Source organism: Electrophorus electricus, chromosome 3, assembly GCF_013358815.1.
Source record: "Electrophorus electricus isolate fEleEle1 chromosome 3, fEleEle1.pri, whole genome shotgun sequence".
Lineage (NCBI taxonomy): Eukaryota > Metazoa > Chordata > Actinopteri > Gymnotiformes > Gymnotidae > Electrophorus > Electrophorus electricus.
Window position 1 is genome coordinate 18,904,237 of NC_049537.1, and position 21,941 is coordinate 18,926,177.

General features: G+C 42.6%; 1 protein-coding gene across 1 annotated transcript; it reads right to left on the reverse strand.

Moving 5' to 3' along the window:
- Positions 1–1,150: 1,150 nt before the first annotated feature.
- xrn2 (5'-3' exoribonuclease 2) lies at positions 1,151–21,334 on the reverse strand. The gene is made up of 31 exons (XM_027000784.2): positions 21,130–21,334; positions 20,028–20,155; positions 18,955–19,066; positions 18,711–18,822; positions 18,396–18,454; positions 18,005–18,094; positions 17,595–17,667; positions 17,387–17,437; positions 16,577–16,734; positions 16,399–16,473; positions 16,057–16,190; positions 15,590–15,647; positions 15,387–15,494; positions 15,204–15,248; positions 14,429–14,572; positions 14,246–14,290; positions 12,895–12,989; positions 12,213–12,348; positions 10,413–10,520; positions 10,123–10,212; positions 9,900–9,972; positions 9,716–9,799; positions 9,163–9,260; positions 8,146–8,225; positions 7,980–8,036; positions 7,266–7,334; positions 6,179–6,307; positions 5,569–5,732; positions 3,224–3,284; positions 1,514–1,658; positions 1,151–1,294 (listed from the first exon to the last, which is right to left on the reverse strand). The coding sequence occupies exons 1-31, from the start codon at positions 21,202–21,204 to the stop codon at positions 1,232–1,234; spliced, it is 2,919 nt and encodes a 972-aa protein (XP_026856585.2). The 5' UTR covers positions 21,205–21,334; the 3' UTR covers positions 1,151–1,231.
- Positions 21,335–21,941: the final 607 nt, after the last annotated feature.

The window sequence follows — 21,941 nt, forward strand, 5'->3', positions numbered from 1 at the left end:
TTTCCGTTTCTGTGATGAGAAAAATAACCAAAAGTTACCGCTATACATTAGTTTCTATAATGCATTTTAAAAAGCAAATTATAAATTGCGTAGTTCAGGAGAATAGATGGTTTGTCATACTATAAATGTTGCCGCTTGACATAACTGATTTACAGCCTACACTGAACGTACCATTAGGCAAAATATTTCTGAAAGCCTAATAAATTCTCGCAACCCCCTTAAAAACAAGTTGTTTTGAGACGGGCTTTCGCAACATTTCTTTGCGTTTAATAGCATCGCGTTTCTGTAAGCCATATCCCACAATTTTGGATGTTGACGCAAAATTTGTCACTTATGCTAGATGAGTTAAATTTGTTTGAACTTGCATTTAAAAAACAAACAAACAAACAAACAAACAAAAAAAACCCACTACTACACACGAAGTTATATTTACAACACACCACTGAAAACTTACTATGTGCCTACGTAGCAGTTACGACGGAACAATTTGGTATAGAACAGTTTTTGTGAAGTTTAAGACTTTGCAGTTCATATCGCGGTGTACATTATTTTAAAAACTAAGCAAATCCGTTGTTTGGGGAAAACGCAATCTTAAAGGGTTAGCAATTATAAGGGAGAAAAATGCTGAAAGAATCTCAATCCTTTCCTCTCAGCTATGAAAATGCTTCATACTACACTGTTTTAATCATTCCATTTTCCTTTGAAGGGGTCTTTAGAATCATATAACTAAAATAACTATAAATTTTGAGCGACCCATAAAAACTCGATCCAAAATAAAAGATACTGCAAAAATACAAACAATTTTTTTTAGACCGGACCCTCTATATCACGGCAAAGGACAACATTTTAAACTTTAAATAGCTCTGCAATTCAGGTGGGAATTGGAGATAAATAATCGAAAAGCTGATCTGGAAATATTTGCCCAATTATCCCAATACTAACAATACAGAGAAAAAAAATAATCCACCATAACCAAGATCATCTTTAACTTTTATAGCTTGTTTTTCATAGGTTTTACAGGCATTCATCTTATTTTTAAAAAAAACCAGTACATAAGAACATGTTTTCTGAGTAAAAGTATTTTTCATAGAAATGAATTGCCCACCAAAAACAAAAACAACCCCCCCAACCCCCCAACCCCCCCCCCAAAATTTCACAAAAACCCCACCAAAAACAAAGGTTTGAAATACAACAGGAGACACCATGGTTGTCTTTAGAGAAGACTGGAAATTCAACTCCAGTTGTAGCGTCTGGCTGGTGGAGGCAAACCATAATTTCTTGCAGAACTATAGCCCTGGAAAACACCAAGAAAGCTAGATAAGGACTAAGTTTATATCATGGAGAAGTGGGCAGGGAAGTACTGAAGCTGCATTCAGGATTTCCTAATCAAGGGTAAAACGCACTGTATTTCTATCGGCTCCTTCTATAGGGCCTTAATTATAGACAAATTTGCTTAAAGCCCTTCTATTTGAACATAAAATCAACCCTAACATGGAGTGTCCAGTGTAAGTACCTCGTGTGGTCCGCGGTCATCTCTGCGGGGCGGTGGGTGCTGCTGGTAGTTGCCTGGTCCTCCGCGCCCTCTCTGCAGGTTTTGCTGGTAGGCCGAGCCTTGAGCCTGTATTGCCCGTTCCCAGCCTTGAGCCCCATGCTGAGGCCTGAGGGTTAGAGGTACTCCATCAATACAGAGAGCTCGTAAGCACACAAGTAGGCCTGCCCACACATGCGTGCACGCGCATGCACGCAAAGATAGACAAACGAGAGAGAAAGAGACTGACAGACCAGTGCGCACACACGGACAGACGTCAGCCAGTAGCACCCATGGGCACACAAATGGACAAAAAACAAACAAAAAACAGACATGCACAGACAGACATGCCCACATTACTCATGCCTGTGTGCTCACACATACAGCCAGCCGTACCTGGACACATACACCCCCCACCCCCACACACACCCACCCACCCCCACATCTAGCTGTTCATGCTTAGTATATGCATTACCATCTCTAATGCTGTACAGACTTCTTTTATGGTGAAAGAGACCCAAATATTTGTCATGGAGGTCACACTGCCAAGCATTTATAGTATAATTTCAAAGGAGGAATCCGGTGGTCTTACACCACAGCCACTGCGCTTCACCATAAGCTCCTGATGGCAGCATTCCCATAACATGCAAGCTGTAGTAACTCGTTCTGCGTTATATATCACTATCTGGAATTGTTTCCAGGTCTCAGAGACAGCATTTCACCATGAGGTGAATGAGCTGGAAGACTAAGCTTGAGAGGGGCTTCTGTGCTGGAGTGGAACACGAGCGAAAGCTCTAAGCATCAACACTGAATGCAACTCTCATTTCTTACACCAAGATAAGCAGCTCTTGATGTCAGGAGGGAAAAGAAAAGAGAAATTGACACCCTGGGCAATAAAACGAAAGGTTACAGCCATTAAAGTTTTCTCTAAAAAAGTAACTGGCTAGTGTGATATGGTTTTATACACACGCACGCACGCACAGAAAATATCCTGAGAGCAAGCGCACATGTGAGAGAGAGAGAGAGAGAGAGTGTGAGTGAGTAATGCTAGCCATCCCTCATTACTCAACCATGTCACATTCTTCCTCATGCCGGCCTTAGCAAACGGCTGTGGAATCCATAATCCCTGCTCCAGGTTCCTTATGCATGCTGTTCGGCTCCGTCTGAAGTAGTTAAAGAAAATGCACACAGTCGCCACTAATAACTACTGACCTAAAGGTGACGTGGGCCTACAATGGGCCTGGCAGGCCTGAAAAGTTGCAGCAAAAAGCAGCTTATTAGTACTTGAAGAGGTCTGGAGCCAGAATCAATGGCCAGTCTGTGTGACCACTGTGGCCCAGGCACGGCTGCGATATTGGTGCAACAGAATTAGTGCTGCCTCATTAAGCCCTGCAAACCTCTCCAGGAGAACATTTGTTTAGCCTGTCCAGAAACTAATTCCATCCTAAAGCACCACCCCCATGAAGTAAACGGGTGAGTGGGTTAAAAAAAGGTGTGGGTGTGTGTGGGGTTGGTGGGGGACAAAAGAATGACAGCAACATTCACTACACTTGCTGATCCATTCCTACAGTGTTCGTGCATGTTTATGGGGTTCACATGTGTAAGGGATGTCATGTCCAACAAGAAACAAAGTCACGGAGCCAAACGCACATTTGCGGAGGGGGTGGCAGGCAGCACTGCTGGAGCGTGCCTTACCTCAGGTACTGCTGAAGCTGCGGTGTGGGCGGGGCTCTCTGAAATCCCTGCAGCCTGGAATCTGGGGAGAAAAAAAAAAAAAAAAATTGAGTTATTTGTGAAGCTCAGACTCAGTACGTAAATCCAAAAGGTAAAAACATAAGAAAATCAGTCACGGTGGAGTATGGCAAGGGGCCTTGAAAATAAATGGAGCAGTCTTGCTCATTTTAGCGTTGATGAATATCTTGAGCATCAGTTTTGATCAAAAAATTTAAAAAGTCAGTTTCAGTGACGCAATTAAGTCAGTGTTGCTATATGACTGCTTCAAATGACAATAGGGTAGAGTGCACGAGAGAGAGAGAGAGAGCGCAAGCGTGAGGGAGCGAGCGAGCGAGCATGAGCACAAGAAAGTGCTGCATTTGCATTTGTCCCCCTCTAAAATGAACTAAGCATTCAGTGGGCGCCATTGTGGCGGACTCAAGTGCTCTAGTTCCAGAGCAGCGAAGCCCTTCACAAAGCCACACTTTCAAAAAGTAGTCAGCGGCTTCTTCCCAATCTACCGTTGCCAAGGCAATACCCAGCTGCAGAGCTCAGCTCAGACTTGTTTGTTTTATAGGGGCAGACCTGGTGAGTGCTGAGATTGGAGAGAGAGAGAGAGAGAGAGAGAGAGAGAGAGAGAGAGAGAGGGGAGGGGGGGGGACACAGCATGCAAGAAAGGAGGATGGCACAGACACAATCATGAGGCCTGGGGCAGAGGCCAATGAGAAGAACTTCATCTTAAGAAAAAGGCCATCATTTGCAAACATGGGATTCAAGCTGCTGTAAAAGGTGTTTCCATATTTGGACGGACACGGACACACTTTATTTAGCAAATCCAGGTTCTAAAACTACCCAGAAGGGTCACAGTGGAGATACTCCACTGGACTCCCACAAAGAGCTCATGTACCTACCGCTCTACGCATTTGCAAGCAGACAAGAAAGATACAGAGTAGAGTAAAGATGACAAGCCATCATAGAAGACAAAAAGATGTCAACTGCACAGATGCCGTTCTCTCTTCATCCAGCAACGGCCAAAGGGGGGGAAGAAGAGAGCAATGGTCATCTTAAATCTTCCCTGCATACAAGGCTAATGTAAAGACAGCATTACAACCAATTCACCCAGAGGATGAATTCACCCATCTTAATAGACCCAGAGTACAGCTCACAAACAGAAGAGTATAATAGCGGCTGAGCAGGTGAACCAGAGAACATACAGGATTACAAAAACAAACCGCTGGGAATTCTCCTCTCATTTACTTAACACAGGGATTACAGCCATCCAATCCACATCTAAATTCTCATGCACTCACACAGACAAAGGCATGCATGATGGTGGAAACCATCATAGCTGCCATGAGCCATATAAAATGTAACTCAGCCTTCAGATCCTAGAATTAATGCAAAATAAAACATGACCATAAAGAAAAACATTTATTGTAATCTAAAACAAGCAGTATTTCCCCAAAACTACAATATATGGATTTGGATTATTTTAATTTCTTACAAAGTGCACACACAGAGTGCACCCCCACCCCCATAAGATCTAAAGGGAAACACAGCCTGTAATGTGCTACTTTACCAAAAGCTGTTTCAATTAAAGCCAGCAAATGCCTGTAGCAGGTCTGAAGTTCTGCCCCAGGACAACTTCACAGGGGGCAGTGGTACAGGGAACTTTAGCTAAGGTTTCAACCCTCTTCATAGCACTGCACCAATTACAGACAGGCACACACCCCCACACTCACAGGGGTACACACATGGGCACACACCCCCAACACATACAGGGGCGTGCACACACGGAGAGGCAGGCACACACACACGCCCGCTTGCATAAAAACAATGCCCGACATCCTGAGAGGAGATGCAGCAAGGTTCTACTTATGGGTTCAAAGGTCAAGGCAATAGAATTTCAATATCAAAAGATGTAATTAATTACAGAAATTCTCCAAGATTAAATCAACGTTCCAATAAATAAGTAGTTGTTCTCGTCTCCCTCAAATTTTAACAAAGCTTTTAGCTGGATAGGTACAGCAGAGGCCATGGGGCGACAGGGCTGGTGCATCTGGGCTAGCACTATAAAAGGTAAGCGCTCCTTCGCTCCAGCCTTTCCAGCCAAACGCCACTCCTGGGGGCGGATGGATCGCTCTACCATAATTGAACAGCTTTGGAAGCCGCCATGAGCCACAAATGCCATTCCAAGTTCAGCCTCAGACAACTGGACATATGACAAAAGGAAGCTTTTCTTGAAGTCAATGTAGGAGTATTGTGTGGTGATATTTTGAGCTATTAGGCAGAGAACCACCAAAAGGGGTGCAGGGTGTGGGACTCACGCTGGAAGGGCGGAGGATGGTCTCTGAGGGGTGGGCGGTAGTTTCCCTGGTGATATGAGCTGGGAGGCGGGGCACTGCTGTACTGACCACCCCCGTGCCTGCCAGCATGGGGTGGGCCGTGAGCATGCTGACCACTTCCTTGTTGATGACTGTTCACGTGATGGCTGATTGACGAACGCCACAACACAAAAAGATTTCCATCAAATCACTATTGTAGAACTTCAACATGTTAGTCAGTCATTCATGGCTGTCCAGTACTGATCAACATCGAATTTGAACACAAAGGAAAACGGATCCGAACTCAGTGGTGGCTCTGTTTCTTTCTCCCCCTCTTCTGTGTAAAGCTACAAGCACCTGTATGCTCGGTCTAAATCAAAGCCAATAATGGCATTCATTAAGAAATTAAGGCTGTGGTGGACAAAAATCTACATAAATCACAGACCTATGCATAATTCAGCATTTAACAACCAGGCCTGATGAATCTGCCCGATGTTCAAAAGCAACGGTTCTAGAACTCCTCCAAATGCTTTTGAACAGTATAAGGGTGGCATTGTTAGCAAAGAGGGAGGAAAAGAACAGAGCCAGTGCTGATGGTTCATCATTGTCCTACCCTAGCGCCCTGAAGGCAGACTGGTCCAGGTGGACCTGATGTCGGTTGGGGTTAAAGCCCAGCTGAGGTCTCCATGGGCCGCTGGAGGACTTCTCCCAGTCACCTGGCTTCAACACCTTACTGGGGATCCTGGAAGTTCATAACCAGCCGGTTTGATTAAAGCAAACCTCCCTGCATGATCAAGTTGCAAATGCTACTGGGAAAAATTAAATTTGTGTTTTTTTGTGATTCATACTGGCTGTTCAAGTGGAGTGTCATTTGAAAATCATTAGGTTCACCATGTCGCATTCGGAGCCAAGCGTGCCAAGAAGCCGACTCGTTGGCACATAGCCATTAGCTTTAATGGGGCACAATGTGAGTGAAATGTTCCATTTATTAAAATCAATTAAATATATCAAGACAATTTATAAACATTACTTCGCATCTGAAAATTGCTTGAACGTGATCTCTCCAAAAAATGTATTAATTTCAACTAATGAGAAAGGTCATTGGATTCCACACCAATGAACTTGTTAGAAAAGCTTTGAAGGTGAAAGGTGCTATATAAATTAACTTGTCTTGCTTCACCGCATCTCTGAATTTAACCTTTACATTAGTTATGCAAGCTATGAGCTCTCCATATTCTTTTTAGTGCACAGTCCATAATTTGTACTGTTTATTCTTTTGGCCAAATGTAGTACTCATTATATTCCTTAATCTGACACAGTATCCACAGAACCTCATCTCAGTTTTGGATGTTGCAAACAGTATACGTTGCTCAAATATTTTTTGGCCCAGAAAAAGAGACAGCAGCCAATTTATTCAACCTAGATCAAGTCATTTCAAATGAAGATCCTCTGGCATCCAATTGATCAGAGCAAATTTCAGCATCCAATCAAGAACAAATTTCTAAGAATTTGTAATCATGAGATTACAACAGGAATACATGTGTAAACTTAGACCATCCACTTTTTTGTGCATCATGTGCAGAGCACCTCATATAAAGTGACTGTTTACTGGAATTTTCCTTTAATTTAAACTGCTCAGCTCTAATAACAAGCCTTCATTCTGAAAGAGTTAATCATAAAAAATGAGGGCATATACATACTTAGCGCCTGGCAGGATGACTGCCTTGAACACGTGTCCTTCCTCATACTGTGGATCTTTGAATTTGATTCTGCAAAACCAGGGAAAAAAAAAAAAAGTATGATTATATCCCCGCTATAGATCAAAACAAATTCCTCTTATTGAATTCTTCAGTGAAGGGGGGTATGGGTGGTGGCTGGGAATATATCAAAGGGTAGACCATCAGAAGGCCAAGTATTAGGTGGCAACACTGTTCAATAGAGGAAAATTGACCCCAGTCATTCAGATAAATTGTACCAGTCCAGCGCTCAGGCTGCAGCCTTGGCATTCAATGAGAGTAACATGACTCGACTCAGCAGGAGATTCTATAGCAGTCAGTGTGGAGGGAAGAATGGAGGATAGGGTCTGAAAGGCGCAAAACACAAGAAGCCAAGCTCGGAGCCGTCGGCCCTTTTAAATGACGGGCAGACTGTATGTGAATTATAATCAGCCAGGAATACAAAAGACATAAATGGGGGAACTTGAACAATGCATTAACCATTTTATATTTGTTTGGCTGGAATCAGTTTTATAGAGATGATTCTGAGTGTAGGCATATTTTTAAATTGACACCCATTTACCTGTTTAAATGCAATTCAACACCCTCACAGGAACAAATAAAGTTTTAAAAAATGCTGCACGTATGTTTAGGCTAGTGATTTTAAGAAGTCCTGGAGTATGGATGAGTGTGCCTTACCCCACTGCCCTGCTGGATGGAATGTCTCTCAACATTGGGACCGGAGACTCTACTGGTCTGACATGGGGGGAGGGGGGGGGAGGAGTGAAGTAAAATGTTTTACCTAGCCAACAGGGCAACCAGTAAGACAAAAAAAAAAACAAGAACAGAAATGCCAGCTCCTTACTCATCAGGTAGAATGGGCTCTTGATCCAAATATAATATACCTTGGGTTCCATGGCATAGCTCAGGAGGGATCTGGGTCCCCTGTGTGAAACAGCAGAGATGCAGAGAGCGTCAGATGGCACAGCAAGCCCGCTGCACAGCATCACGGCGCAAGAGGGTTGTCATCTTTTACACAGCCTGGTGAACGCTTAATCCCTGACGTAGCACTAACAGTTTAATTAGCACACTAACAAGGAGTTTAAGTGCAAGTAAATCTTGCAAAGCACACACAGACACCAACCCCAAACCCTAAATGGTAACCTTGTTAGAATACACGGCAACAACAAAACAGTGAGAAAAATAGAGGAGAGGCCGAGCAATTTCTTTTTTGTTTTAAAGTGAAAACTATATCAAAGATTTCCCTTATAAACTTAGAAAGGATCCATTAGGCTATTTTGGCTAAACAGTCTGTGGCAAATAAGGAAAACGTGACACTAGACAGACTAAGTGTTAGATCACAGAAACATTTAAATATCATTGGGTTTTACTTTCTAACGGCACTAGGTTAGACCTTAGCGCAACACAATATTTAATATTAAAATCACATCAGATGGGTGCACGTCTGTAATGGGTGGGTAAAGGTAAAAAACACAAAACAAACAAAAAGGTACATCACCACTGGCATGACATTTGACAAACTATGTGGAGCATAAACAGAACTTCAAAATGGGCCTTAAAAGCACTACAAATACTTCCACAATATAATGAATCACTTTGATGTCCATTTTATGGTAATGACTGCAAACACTAGTGTAATTCTGAGGGGCCAGTGATCGCATGATTTCAGTACTTCGTTTACAGCATCATGAAAAGAAAGGAATTTTTTAAAATTTGATTTATTGAGAATTTGTAAGAGTTGGATTCCATCAACTCTTAATGGATCCATTAAACCCAGATTAACACCCAGCCCGCCTGACTGGCAGGGAGAGCAGAAAGATGGTGCTTTAGGGCAGGATGGGAAAAGGGCAATATTGCATACCTCATGAGATTCTGAGCGATAGAGCTCCTGGATGAAGTCACAGAGAGGGTGGGACTTGGAGACAAAGACCACATCACTGCCCAGGCTATTCCTCCGCACTACAAGCCAAACACACAGGAGAGCGTGTCAGACAAAAACGCTGAATGACCATAAGGGATTGCGCCAAGTACAAAGTGTGGCAGCATTAAATCAACAAGCCTTTTTACAACTAATAATGGTTAGTTCACATTAAAAGCTGCACAATATGAACAAAATGCATACAGTGCATAAGAATACATTATGAAAATACAGCTCTACATTGTGATTACCACATGCTTTGCATTATATTAAAAGACAGTAACGACTTCGTGATGTGATCAGATTAAAGACTGTCCTCTTATTTATACCAATATTATTTACTCTGGTTCACTTTGTATATGCTGTTAAATCTGCAGTGCTTAAAAAAGTCAGGATACATTAGCGCTCATGTGTATAGCGCAGCCTTCTGTAACCCAGCACATCCTCACAGCCCTCATACTGAGATCGTCTTCGTGTGGGGTTTCTCAGCACTCACCCTCCTCTGATGTCAAATCAGGGTACACCTTCTCCAAGGAGGCCCTCAGCCTCCGCTCGTCCACAAATGGCAACAAGGCAACGCCTTTAACAGGACAAGAATATAACCAGAGTTATCAGAGACACCTTCAACAGGGCAAGAACGTCACCATAAAAGGCTGTATTTGGCAGCAGTCATTACATACCCTGCCAGGCATATTTCTTCCCATTTAAATCAATTGCAAAGTCATCAGGGTAGAAGTCAATGATCGAGGAGTCCTGTGTGAAGTGGAGATTAGAAGATGTACAGCAAAACAGTGACATCAAATCATCAGGGAAATTGAACAGTCAGCAGCTGCAACCGTTCCAGGGATCTGCAGAGCTGTAGGCCATTGGGGTCGGCTGTGTGTCTTATCTGACTGGACTCACCGGGTCAGTCATCAGGGCCCTCCATGTTGGAGGCAGGAAGTTCCCACTTGCAGCAGGAAACACCCCCATGAGCTGCTCTAGGGGACTGAACTATAAATAAGGAAAGAAGAAGAAAAAAAAAAAAAAAAAAAAAAAAAAAAAAAAAATCAAACAACAACAGAGCAAACATAATCCAACATGGTCTAAAATTAAGCCACTTCAAGATTAAGTGCCTAACAATGCATGATTTCAAGTTGGTCAGGATGAAAAAAAAAAAAAAAAACCCAAATAAAACTACAGGTTGCACCTACCGGCTTGGTCCCCTTTTCAAACTCCATGAACATGTCCTTGATGTCTTTAAAGTCGGATGCGAACGGTGCATAGTGGAATGGAAAATACCACTTCCAGGATGCACAGCCCTGTGAAAAAGTCAATACCCCTAATAAGCTATGAGCATGGCCAGACTTCAGCAAATTTAATAGACACAGAGAAAAAAAATAAAATAAATAAACCTACCACACACACACACACACACACACACACACACACACAGACACACTTTTAACCTACTAAATACTTAGCTGTATAACCCAAGTGTATCCAGTTATGTTTTACATTCAACTCTCATGTTTAAGCCATCCCATTATTCCTTTCCAGCAGTGTCGTTGTGTGTTATTTAAAACACATTCTTTCTTTCTTTCTTTCTTTCTTTCTTTTAATTAAATTCATCAGCTAACTGCCAAGGTCTTCATGAGTTGAATTTGCTGTGCGAGAGGAGGATACAGTCAGCTCTTAAGGGCTGAAGCCCTCCAGGGTCTCAGCTTAAACTCCCAAATGCGAAGGAGCTTAATATACAAACGATGCAAAACCTCAGACCAATCTCGTTTTTAAGAGCGAGCCAAGAATGAATTACGTCGCACAATTAAAGAATAAAGCCAAAAAGAGGGCAGGTCGATGAACTCGTACCCATCCTCTGAACATGCACTTTACCTTTGTTTAGCACACTCCATGAATACAGGCACATAACCTTAACATAATTAAGAAAATATTTTACAGTCAATGGTACAAATGATTTTACCCCTATAAAACCCATAAATGCACTGATCCTTGGCTCTGGAATGTCCCTTTTCATGGGACGTGACCTTCACTTTTAAGCAGAGAGAAACTAATGGTCTGTGTGGTTGAGATGCAACCAGCCAGCCTGAAACACCAGCCCAATACACCATGCAAATCCAGCGCAACTCTGCAAAGTCCTACAAGCTGGTCCTGTAATTGTGCCTGACGCACAATAAAATATGATCATTGTCAGGATCCAAGATTTAAAAAGCATTATTAACAGACCACACCATACATGGCATGTGGAGGAAAGCCATCTTAAATGAGGTACACAAAACCCCTGTGAATATTCAGCCACTGTATTTACTCCTGAAAATGCATCCTCTTCATACATCATTTGTCTGTCTGTCTGTGTGCGCGTGCATGCTTGCGCAAGCGACAGCCCACAGAAAATCCGTGAACGTGTGTCGGAGGGCAGCGCACTCATCTCCAGCAAAAGCGAGAGCTCATAATGAAGCCATTGAGCAGGTCCCGTGGGAGCGCCCAGCATCCTCGAGCATGTGGGGAGAATCGTGCACCCCGGCGTACAGAGAACACCCAATTGCCACGCGCAAATCCCCCAGCCGGCGCTCTAATCAGACTGGGATCTGCTGTGCAGAATGCACCGCTAATTACTGAATTTAAAAGCTAAAGATCAAGACCTGCGTTTACAACTGACTACATTATACAGGCCTGCTAGAGGACAAGGCAAACACAGGAAAGGCTGCTTGATCCCATAAGCAGCGAGCAAACAGAAGGCGGAGGACCCCACTATTTTATGCCTGAGTGTAAAGCATAAGGTATGTGAGCTGCCTCCTGGTACAATCAATAACTAATAAATAAAATCTGAAACTGGGGGAAAGAATGGAAGCAAATTAATGTGTACATACAGCAACTAATGGCATTTATAAAATAAAAAGGTTGTTTGGACAAAACGAGGGAAAAAAAGAAACCATTATATAATCTGTCTGGGAAGGTTATATGTTGCTGCAGATGTCATGGACGCAGACACCCACCTGATAGTAGTACCTCAGAACCCAGCACAGGCCTTCCACATAAGACTTGACCACTTTTTTGCGAAAGTCGTCATCTGTTTCGTCCACATCAAACTTGGTTTTGTAGTAGCGCTGTTTCCAGCCCTCCTCCCATAACCTAAGAAGAAATCAAATTGTCAAGCCACTCATTATTATGTAACAAAACTCCCACTCACACACACGCTCAAAGTGGAGGCTGACAATACGTTATTTAAAAGAGTGTGGGAGGGAATGACTCCATATCCCTTAACCCAGCCAGCAGTATAATGAGGTGGTTTCATGTGTCAAAACATCAAGTTCTCTCCGTGCCCGTCTGCCCTGTGAAATATCCAAGCATGGCGGGATCCATTAGGAAGCGTAGAGAAGTGTGTTTCACAGCTTGGTGCTGGGGCCGGCTGTTGTGGTACGCTCTGGAATGGTGCCAGCACTCAGCCCGCACAGTTAAGTGCCAGCGGCATCTGTCCAGCCAATCCTCTACGCCACCCCATTGGGGCAAGCACAGCTGCCATGAATACCAATATAGCCCCAAAGGACTAAACAGCTTTGGCAAGCGCGTCGCAGAGGAATTTTTCAAAGAATATTTCTCCTTGGCGTATTAATGGCTGAAGCATGGCTGGAGGGGAGATTAAGGATGTGGAATTGTGAGGTCCGAACAGCGCAGTACCTGACGTTATCTTCAGGCTCCGGCTCGCTGTCGCTATCTTCGGCTTTCCTCTTAACGCCGAGCCTGTCCACACCGTCACTGCACCCTGCACCATCCTGACACACCAATGGAAGACCAGTCAGTAAGGTCAAAGCACTGCTTCACTAAGAAACCACAAGACAAACTGTTAGTGTGCCACTTTCCCAAAGAGATCACCAGTTGACAAAGGAAGGGAAGAAATAAAAAACACCACCACACACAAATAAGAAGACACCTTACAGAAAATGCTCCTTATTTGACTCTAAAGGCCATTATTATACATCTCATTTTTGTTTCTGCGCCTTTACTGACATGACAGTATCAGCCATCTTTGAGGACAGAGTACTGTGGGTGCTGCTGCATCTATGAGCTGAGCTTCACTGGGCATCAGAGTCTTAAGGCCACAGCAGCTCATCCCCACGACTGAGGGCTATGTGCACGCCTGAGTTACCTCCTTCACCACATCAAGTCCCGGGGCAGAACAGAGAAACCAAGAACCAATACCGCACCAAACTACTGCAGGAATGCATCGTTTTATTTATAGCTGTTTGTGGTGTTCGTTGTCAACCAGATGAAGATGGGGCCCCCTCTTTGAGTCTGGATTCCTCTCAAGGTTTCTTCCTCATGCTCTAGGGAGTTTTTTTCCTTGCCACTGTTGCCCTTGGCTTGTTCACTGGTGACTTGGACTTGGACATTTGTAAAGCTGCTTTGTGACAACAACTGTTGTAATAAGTGCTACACAAATAAATGTGAGTTACGATCCAGATTCAGAACAGATGAAGGTGAAACGACTACACTGACTGCATTTCCACCCAAGGATTCATCACGACTTCAATCTTTGGGCAGTTATCCCTTGCCCATTTTGATGGTACATTTATATAAAAAGCCACAGAACATCATGCAAACGTGTCACAAGAACTTCACCTAGACCGGGAGCCATAGTTAAGAGAGAGAACAAGGGGGCCCAGCCACCCACGGCCCCTCACTTCACTCGAACCTCATTCATGTGCTAATGATCTCGATGCGGCTCCACTGAGCAGCTCATAACATGCAGGTCCACTAACAACTCACAGCGTATTAATCTGAGAGAAATTAAAGTTGACAGTTTTTGCTTGATGAGCCACAATCTGTAGTGGAGGATTTGTTTCTCAGGGACACATTTTGTGTGTGCGTAGGCACATAACAGTTAATGACAAAGAGGATAAGATCATTTTTAAAAAAACAAATTAAAGGGTTAAAGAAATTATAACCATGTTAAAACTCCATCTATATTCCGCAATATATAAGCTGTGTAGATTCAACAGAACTTTGGAAAGAAGTTATAGATACGTGCCTTACTTCCATTCCTCAACATGGCTTTCAAGGACTCAGCAGCATTCTGGTAAGGGTGGGGAAGAAGGACAAAAAGCCATCAAAAGCAAAGCATAAGTCACAGAAGGTGCACCATCCTTAACGTGATGTCTTTAGCTTACACTGAAATCTTTGGAAGTGCGGACTGCTGTGTGCAGGGGCGTACCTTGTTCTGCTGGTAGCGACTCCCCTGCATCCTCATGTCGAAGGCCGTTTGGCGTGCATTCTGCACAGCCATGGGTCTGTCGCGCCCTCCCAGTGCCTGGGGAGCAAACTGACCGCCAGGAAGAAATGCCGGGGCCTGTTCTGTCTTAGCACACACACACACACACACACACACACACACACACACACACACACACACACACACACACACACACACACACAAAATTATACCCCATCCTAGTCCCAAGGACTCTGCATTATGCAATGCCTTTATTTATTTACTCCCTGCTCCAGCTCAGCCAAGTCAGCTCATGTTGGGCACTGCAAAAAGTCCAATTAAGTTTAAGCAGGTATGTAGTAAGTGACCCAAAGGACTTGGAACGGGCAGATATACGTAGAATTATAGCAAAGTGCATGTGTGCAGGACATACATTCATTGTTCTGACTCCTAAATGTAAGTGACTGCCAGTTTCATTCAAGGAACAATCCCCCGCCCCAACATTTCCTCCATCTTCCAACACTGAGGCAACAGGTGCACCATTCATTATACATGAATATTCCACCATAAATCAAATAAGAAAATCCTGTATTCTGTAGCACTCAATTAATACGACCTTGTGCACAGTTGCAATTCACGGGCGGCGCGTGAATCTGAGTGCGTGCAAAGTTCAAAGGTTTTAAATAAACACCTTGACATTGCTTATAAACCACTTAGAAAAACCCTGTTTCCAATGAAAGGCGAGTTTAAAGAAAGGCCATAAACCAATTTCACTTACTTTCAGGCGTTTCTTCTTCTCCTTCATTCTCCTTTTGAAATTTTCCTGCAGGAAAAACATGAGTTACTTCAATTGCTCGCTAACAGCTGCCACGGTGAAGTGGGATCTGGGGCTATTCCTGGATGTGTGTGTTGACCGAGTGCGTTTTTACCCCTGTGCTGCTGCCGCAGGGCGCCTACGTACCTCGTCCTCTTTGCGCTTCTTGAAGATGTTGTCCTCAGCAACCCCCACGGCCTGCATTATGAGCTCCACTCGTTCCAGGTTGACGAAGCCATTCTCTGTGAGGTAACCCTGTGGGAGAGTGAAGGTTAGGGGACGGTTTCTCTTGGCCCCTGTGGGCCGGGCCCAACCACAGGTGCAAGAACACATGGCAACATGGTCCTTACCCCAGTCCTGTGCACGACATCTTTGTAAATGCTCACAAGCCGATCTATGGCACCCTCTCTGCATGCCCCACACACAAACACAAAGAAACAAAGAAAGTGAGAGGCAAGCTACTACACAAGATAGGTTGAGCATCATCAAAACTCCAATAAAACACACAACAGGGTTGGGGGGGGGGGGAGAGATAACATATCACACAAGCTACATGTATTAAATCAAACAGGATTACTCTGAAGATATTTACATTTTGTAACGGGAAGATGCCATTTCCATAACCTTTATAAATGTATTTTTACATTTAACAACAGTATAACGTCCTACTACTATAAAATTGGATTGTAAGGTGAGCGAGGGAAGACAAAAAAATAAAACAAAACCTCAAATGAAAACCACTGTTCTCCAGAAGACAGCATTTCAGGCAAAACACTCCAGACACAGTACAGGACATTCGAAGGTCGTCTTCACAGACCTGATCTCCAAAGATGGCAAATGGGGCAGGAAGTCGTTTCCCACAAAGAAGCACATGAAGACCCAGTCATCTACGCTCCGCTCAAAGTTGAAGGGAAAGGGCAGGCTGGCCATGGTCAGCTCCCGCTGCAGATACTGGGGAGGAGGTGGAGTCACAGTCAGTGCAGCTGTGACTCCAGCACAAGCAGGCTGATCGCACTGAGGCAGCATGAGATATTAGGACACGCTCTGATATAATCTGGCCATCTCAATAGTCTGGCATTATACATGTTTTGTTATTGCTGTTGTCATCATTATCATCATCATCATTAGTAGTAGTAAAGTGTTGGCAATAAGATCGTACCTCTCGCAGAACACACAACCGGATGAATATAAACTCCTGCTCGGAGACTGGGACTGTGTCTGCAAATTCATCATGCTAGAGGACAGATGTAAAATGCAAACAGATCACAAACTTCTTAATCAATGAAACCAACTGTGGCGACACTAGCTAATGAACAGGATGTGCAGAGGGTCAGCACCTCGCCTCTCTTCTCCCGGGCCACTCCCTGGCAGTCTTTAATCTCATGGCCCATCTGCCCACACAGGGCACACGGTTTGGGCTTGTTGGGTTTGAACTCCTCCCGGATGATAGTGAAGTTGGGCTCGTGTGTGGCCAGGCCCAACATGATCAGATCAGCTGGTCAGCACAGGGAACACCTGATCAACGCAAGCTCAAGACATGCTGCATGTATACGTGGGATCAGAAAACACGGTGCACATAACATGTCCTTGGAAAGAACAAATGTATCAACAATGATGACATCAATCACAGCGTACATGCAGCCAGTTGTTGAATATTGTGATGAACACAGTAAGAATTAATGACACATCTGGTAATATGTAATATGCACATAAATGTGGCTCACACAATGGTGGCTTTTGCTAAGAGGGACCCTTCAGAGTTGCTGAAAGGAGTAAATACACAAGCCCCTCTTAAAGCTAACAAGATGCAGCATTTTCCCCTTCCATTGTCTACTAAGTGCATCATATGCAGTTGATTGCTGCACTCTTTATACTGCATGTCCAGTGTAATTGCTCCTATTCACAGCAGTTTCCATCCATTACTAAGCCAGTTCTATAAATCCCACTCAAGCATCGACAAGCTTATTATAGCAATTTCTCTCCAGTGCAGAACAGAACCGAGGCGCAAATTCAGGACAAATTTCATTTTGTAAATATTACGAACTTGTAAGGCGCAGAGACCGAGGGGAATCAACATGTGGATTAATAACAAGTGTTACAATTTGAGGGATGGAATATTAAAAAAAAGAAATAAATGATTCACTTACCATCTGCACCACAGAGGCAGTGATGAGTGTTTGGGTCATGATTTGGCTGAGCTGAAAAAATAAGGGGGGGAAAAGGGGGGGGGGAAACAAAAAAAAACAACAAAAAACATACATATATACGCATATATAAACATACATAGCAAAAAAGCCCAATGAATATCAAAGTAAATGTATGGCTTAAACTTGCTGATTCAATTAACAAGCCTACCTCTCTGTCTCCTGATAAAATCCATGATCTTATGCTCTCCTTCTCCAGGAACACTGGCATCAGACAGAAAGACCTGCCATTCCAAGGTGGACATCAGTTATAACACCCAATTTAGCAAACATGGCCGCACATTATATCCCATTCATTAAAAAGGGGAAAAAGTTACTTCATGTTTTCAATATTTGGCAGGCGCACTTATCCAGAACTGCTTACATATTCAGCATGACCATGTGTTCATGCTTGGGAATCAAACTTATGAAACAAACAAAAAGATACCTAGGTAGGTAAATATTAGACAATAGACAAATAAACACACAAATAGATAAATAAATGCCTATTTCTCAACATAAAGAAATGTAAAGAAGCAAATACCCATACTTTTACATTTAATTTAGTGCCCTATGACCTACTGAGAGAGTACGCCACCCAGGATCATTGGTCAGTCTGTCAGCAATGTAGTATCGCAAGCATTTGGCCAAGTTGTCCATGAATTCTGTGCCCTTTGAACAAAACACAGAAAAACAAATATTAGCAAGATTTGCAAAAGTAATGTATAAGCAGTATAAAACAGACCATCAAAACAGGGTAAAACACACAAAATATAAACAACCATTACCAGAAAATATGAAAGAGCTGCTTTCTTAGACAAGGATTAAGCCCAGTCCTGAACTTGACTGCAGTGTCAACGGTGACTCACCACCAAAACTCTATTTAAATCTGACCTTGATAAATTATGTAGCCCCTATTACACTTAATTATTTAACAGTTATTTTAAAAACAAGTTAAATCTCGGTCACTTACAGGAGTGATGCAATTGCTGTCAAAACGCTCTTTTATTTCTTCAGGTGGCAGGTATCCACCTTAAAATAAGAGCCACAGACACGGCACAGATATTCAGTTAATTTGTTTAAAGCACATAGACATCACAAGCACCACCTTAAAAGCTTCAAGAGGTAAACATCCATCTCAAGGAAGGAATGCCTTCACATTTAAGAAAGAAAAGTACAGAACTGATCAAGGATGGTAGAGAAGCTGTAGATGATGTGCAAGAGGCCTGTATTGTTCAGTTAAGCAACACTGTTGCTGGACAAGGAAGCACCCAAAGCATGACCCTACCCCTCTGCAAAACCTCCTCCCTCATCCGATGTTTTTCTTCAGTGAGTTCCATGCCTTCTTTGGAGGCCCGGAACCTTCTGGATCTCTGCTGGTTCATTTTGGCACGGGGAGCCTGACAAAGAGAGACCATGAACAAGAAATGGATGTGTCTACTGAGCCCCATTCCTGGGGACAACCACTGAGAATCACATGGCCCTTTATGACAGACCTGGGCAGCATCATCATGCTGACCCTGAATACTTACAACCCCATCGATTGCCATGTAAAGAACCCTCCTGGGACGAATGATGTTGAAGAGCCGGTCAATATACTCAAAAATAGCAACCATCATTTCATCTTCATTTTTGGGTGCTGGCCTGAGAAAATGATGAAACTGGAATTGTCAAAAGGTACTCTAAAACAATGGACCTTATGCAAGAACAATGTCATATTCCTGTAGATTTATACATACTTTTGTAAATTCATTTCGTATGACTGTACTATGTTAGACTCATCAACCACTTGCAAGTTGTCAAATTTTCAAAATCCAGTAAATGAAAACATCACTATAACATTAGTAGTGAAATTAAGAGCACAAAGTGGGAGACAAAAGTAACTCAGACTGTTCCCACTGTCCTGCAAGCATTAATAAAATAAGGTTTGATGTGAAATCAGATTCACACACACACCTTGTCACAGCAAAGTGGAACATGACTAAAACGGGAGGAAGTCAAAGCAAAGATAACAAGAAAATTAATGTCATGATAGGTGATGCTGCACTGATATATGGTGAAAAAGAGGATGACCCCTGCAACTGTCAATATCAAAATCATGCTTTAAATTTGATTTTAAAAAAGCTAATTTTGATTGAAGGTTAAGTTGTCACTATATATCAAATCAATAGGTAACAACATAGCTCACAAGGTGTAGCTGATGGATAACTTGCCACGATTTAAATTTCTATGCTAAATTGGCAGATTAAAGTGTGAAATAGTAGTGACTAAATTATGTTGCAACATCCTGTTAGACATCAAGTTTAATTATACATTCCAAATCAAATTTCTCTCATACTAATGAAATGGACAAAACCTATTTACAATATATTAGTCCATGCTAAGCTTTTCCCCACTGAGGAATAGCTGTATACGATTTGTATGACTGGTCTAGTGAATTTTATTCATGCTCATGAAAACATTCTAAATATGAGAAAACTGGCAAATGCAGCAAATCCTTATAAAATCGCACACAAGCCATTTAAGAACAGATGTTTGTATGAGTGGTTCTTGCATGAGGCTCATTGTTTTGTACTCTGTTAACTTTCCAAATTCAGTTACTCACTTGTCTTCGGGATGCGTGCAAGGGTGGATAATTCCATTCATATCCAAATAAAGGTTGTCGAACTCCACCTCATTCGGGTTGGGCTTACTAGTGTCAACAGGTATTCGAACGCCATTACATTCCTTAGACTAAAAGGAAATTCAATAAATACTTGTTAGGTGCTTTTGAAAACAGTTGCTACACAACTCTATTAGCAACAATGCACAGCAAATATGTACAATCATTTGCACTCATGATATATAACTAGCTACAACATTTACAGAATTGACAGACGTTCTTCTCCAAAGCGACTTACATACGCTTAACGCTATCTGCTTCACTACGTAAAGACTTCAACCTGGGGTGCCCGTGGAGACACTTCAGACATTTTATCGAACTCCGTTCAAAGAATTCAGTTAATTAGCTAGCTAAGCTAATTGCTATGATAGCTTGTTAATGAACCGAAACCTAACTAAAACGAAAACGGAAGGAATTTATACTACATGGTAAACGTGGATGGCAAATGTTCCGGCCGATAGCTAATATTACATTAGCTAGCCAAGCTAGCTGTTACATCTGCTAAGCTACGTAGGTTACCTAACAAGCAGTCACATCGACAGCTATTTAGCTAGCTAGATTGAAATAATTAGCTAGCTAATTCGCAAAAACAAGGGTCAGTTAGCTACACCAAGGTCAGGTGCCTAAAAAGCATAATGTAGACGATCTCTATTGCATTGCTACAGCCAATTCAATTTTAGGGAACTCTAAACTGAGTAAAGCAGCTAACTATATAACCCAGCTAACTAGCATTTAACTAAGATAGCTAGCTATAGTTATGGGATCCAGTTACGGGTAGCTTGCAACGATGCTAACGTTACTATACCAAACATATAGTTTCACGTTCAAATTACCCTGCTAACAGCAAACAACTATCCACTCTCGTGTGACTAGTGAGTTATCAAACGTCTAGAATTTGCCGCTTAATTGTTTGGTAACTCCAGATTGCATTTTTCATTTGCAAGTAATAATATGGCTGGTTAACTAGCTGGCTAGATACTGTTTTGCCCAACTAGCGTACTTGCTAGCTAGCATCTGGCGCGTTTAGCATCATTGCTTAGCTTACCTTCTCTTCCACACAGTGAACAATTATAGAAGGATACTTCCGACTCAACCAACGAAAAAATGCAGGGACACCCATCGCCCTTAAAATACTCTTCAAGTGAAAGCTTTAAAATTAATCTAAAAACAACGCGGCTACAATCGTGAAATCCGCTAGCAAGTATGGCAGCGTGCATAACAACTGAATAACAACACGTTTGTTATGTAGCCTGCTGTGCATAGCAATGATTTATCTCCGGGTTCACGAGGAAGTTCCTCGAAGTCTAACCAAGCACCATTACGCCCCCCACAGTCAGAGTGTATTTTTTTAAGTTAACGGGAAGGCTTTCACCCTACTGCGTATTGCTTTGCATATATGGGTGTTTTATTTGTTCCAATTTGTAGTCATGACTAAGACCTATTTGGATTTTGTGAAGTTAGGCTTTAGCCCAGCTTTGTCTATTAACCGCTACGTATGATAGTTCTTAAAGTTCCTCTCCTGTCACTGATCAAAACCATAAAACCCCGGTGACCCCCTCCAGGATGAAACCTACGGCACTGCTAACAGTATCCCTCCTAATAGGTGTTCGTGTGCTCCCTGTATGACAATGCCCACGGAATTAGAAAACATTTGTTGTCTGTTAGAATTATTGTACCTAATTAATATAGCCATCATCTAATTTAGCAGTTTATCTATCTGTCAAACTGTTTTGAATAGCATTTGCCCTATCTTTCTTCAGCCAAGCCATATAATGTCTTGTCAGCACTCGACATGAATCATCGTGTAACTTTGCAGGCTAATGTCTAACATTATCTAGCACACTGCAATTTTTGTAC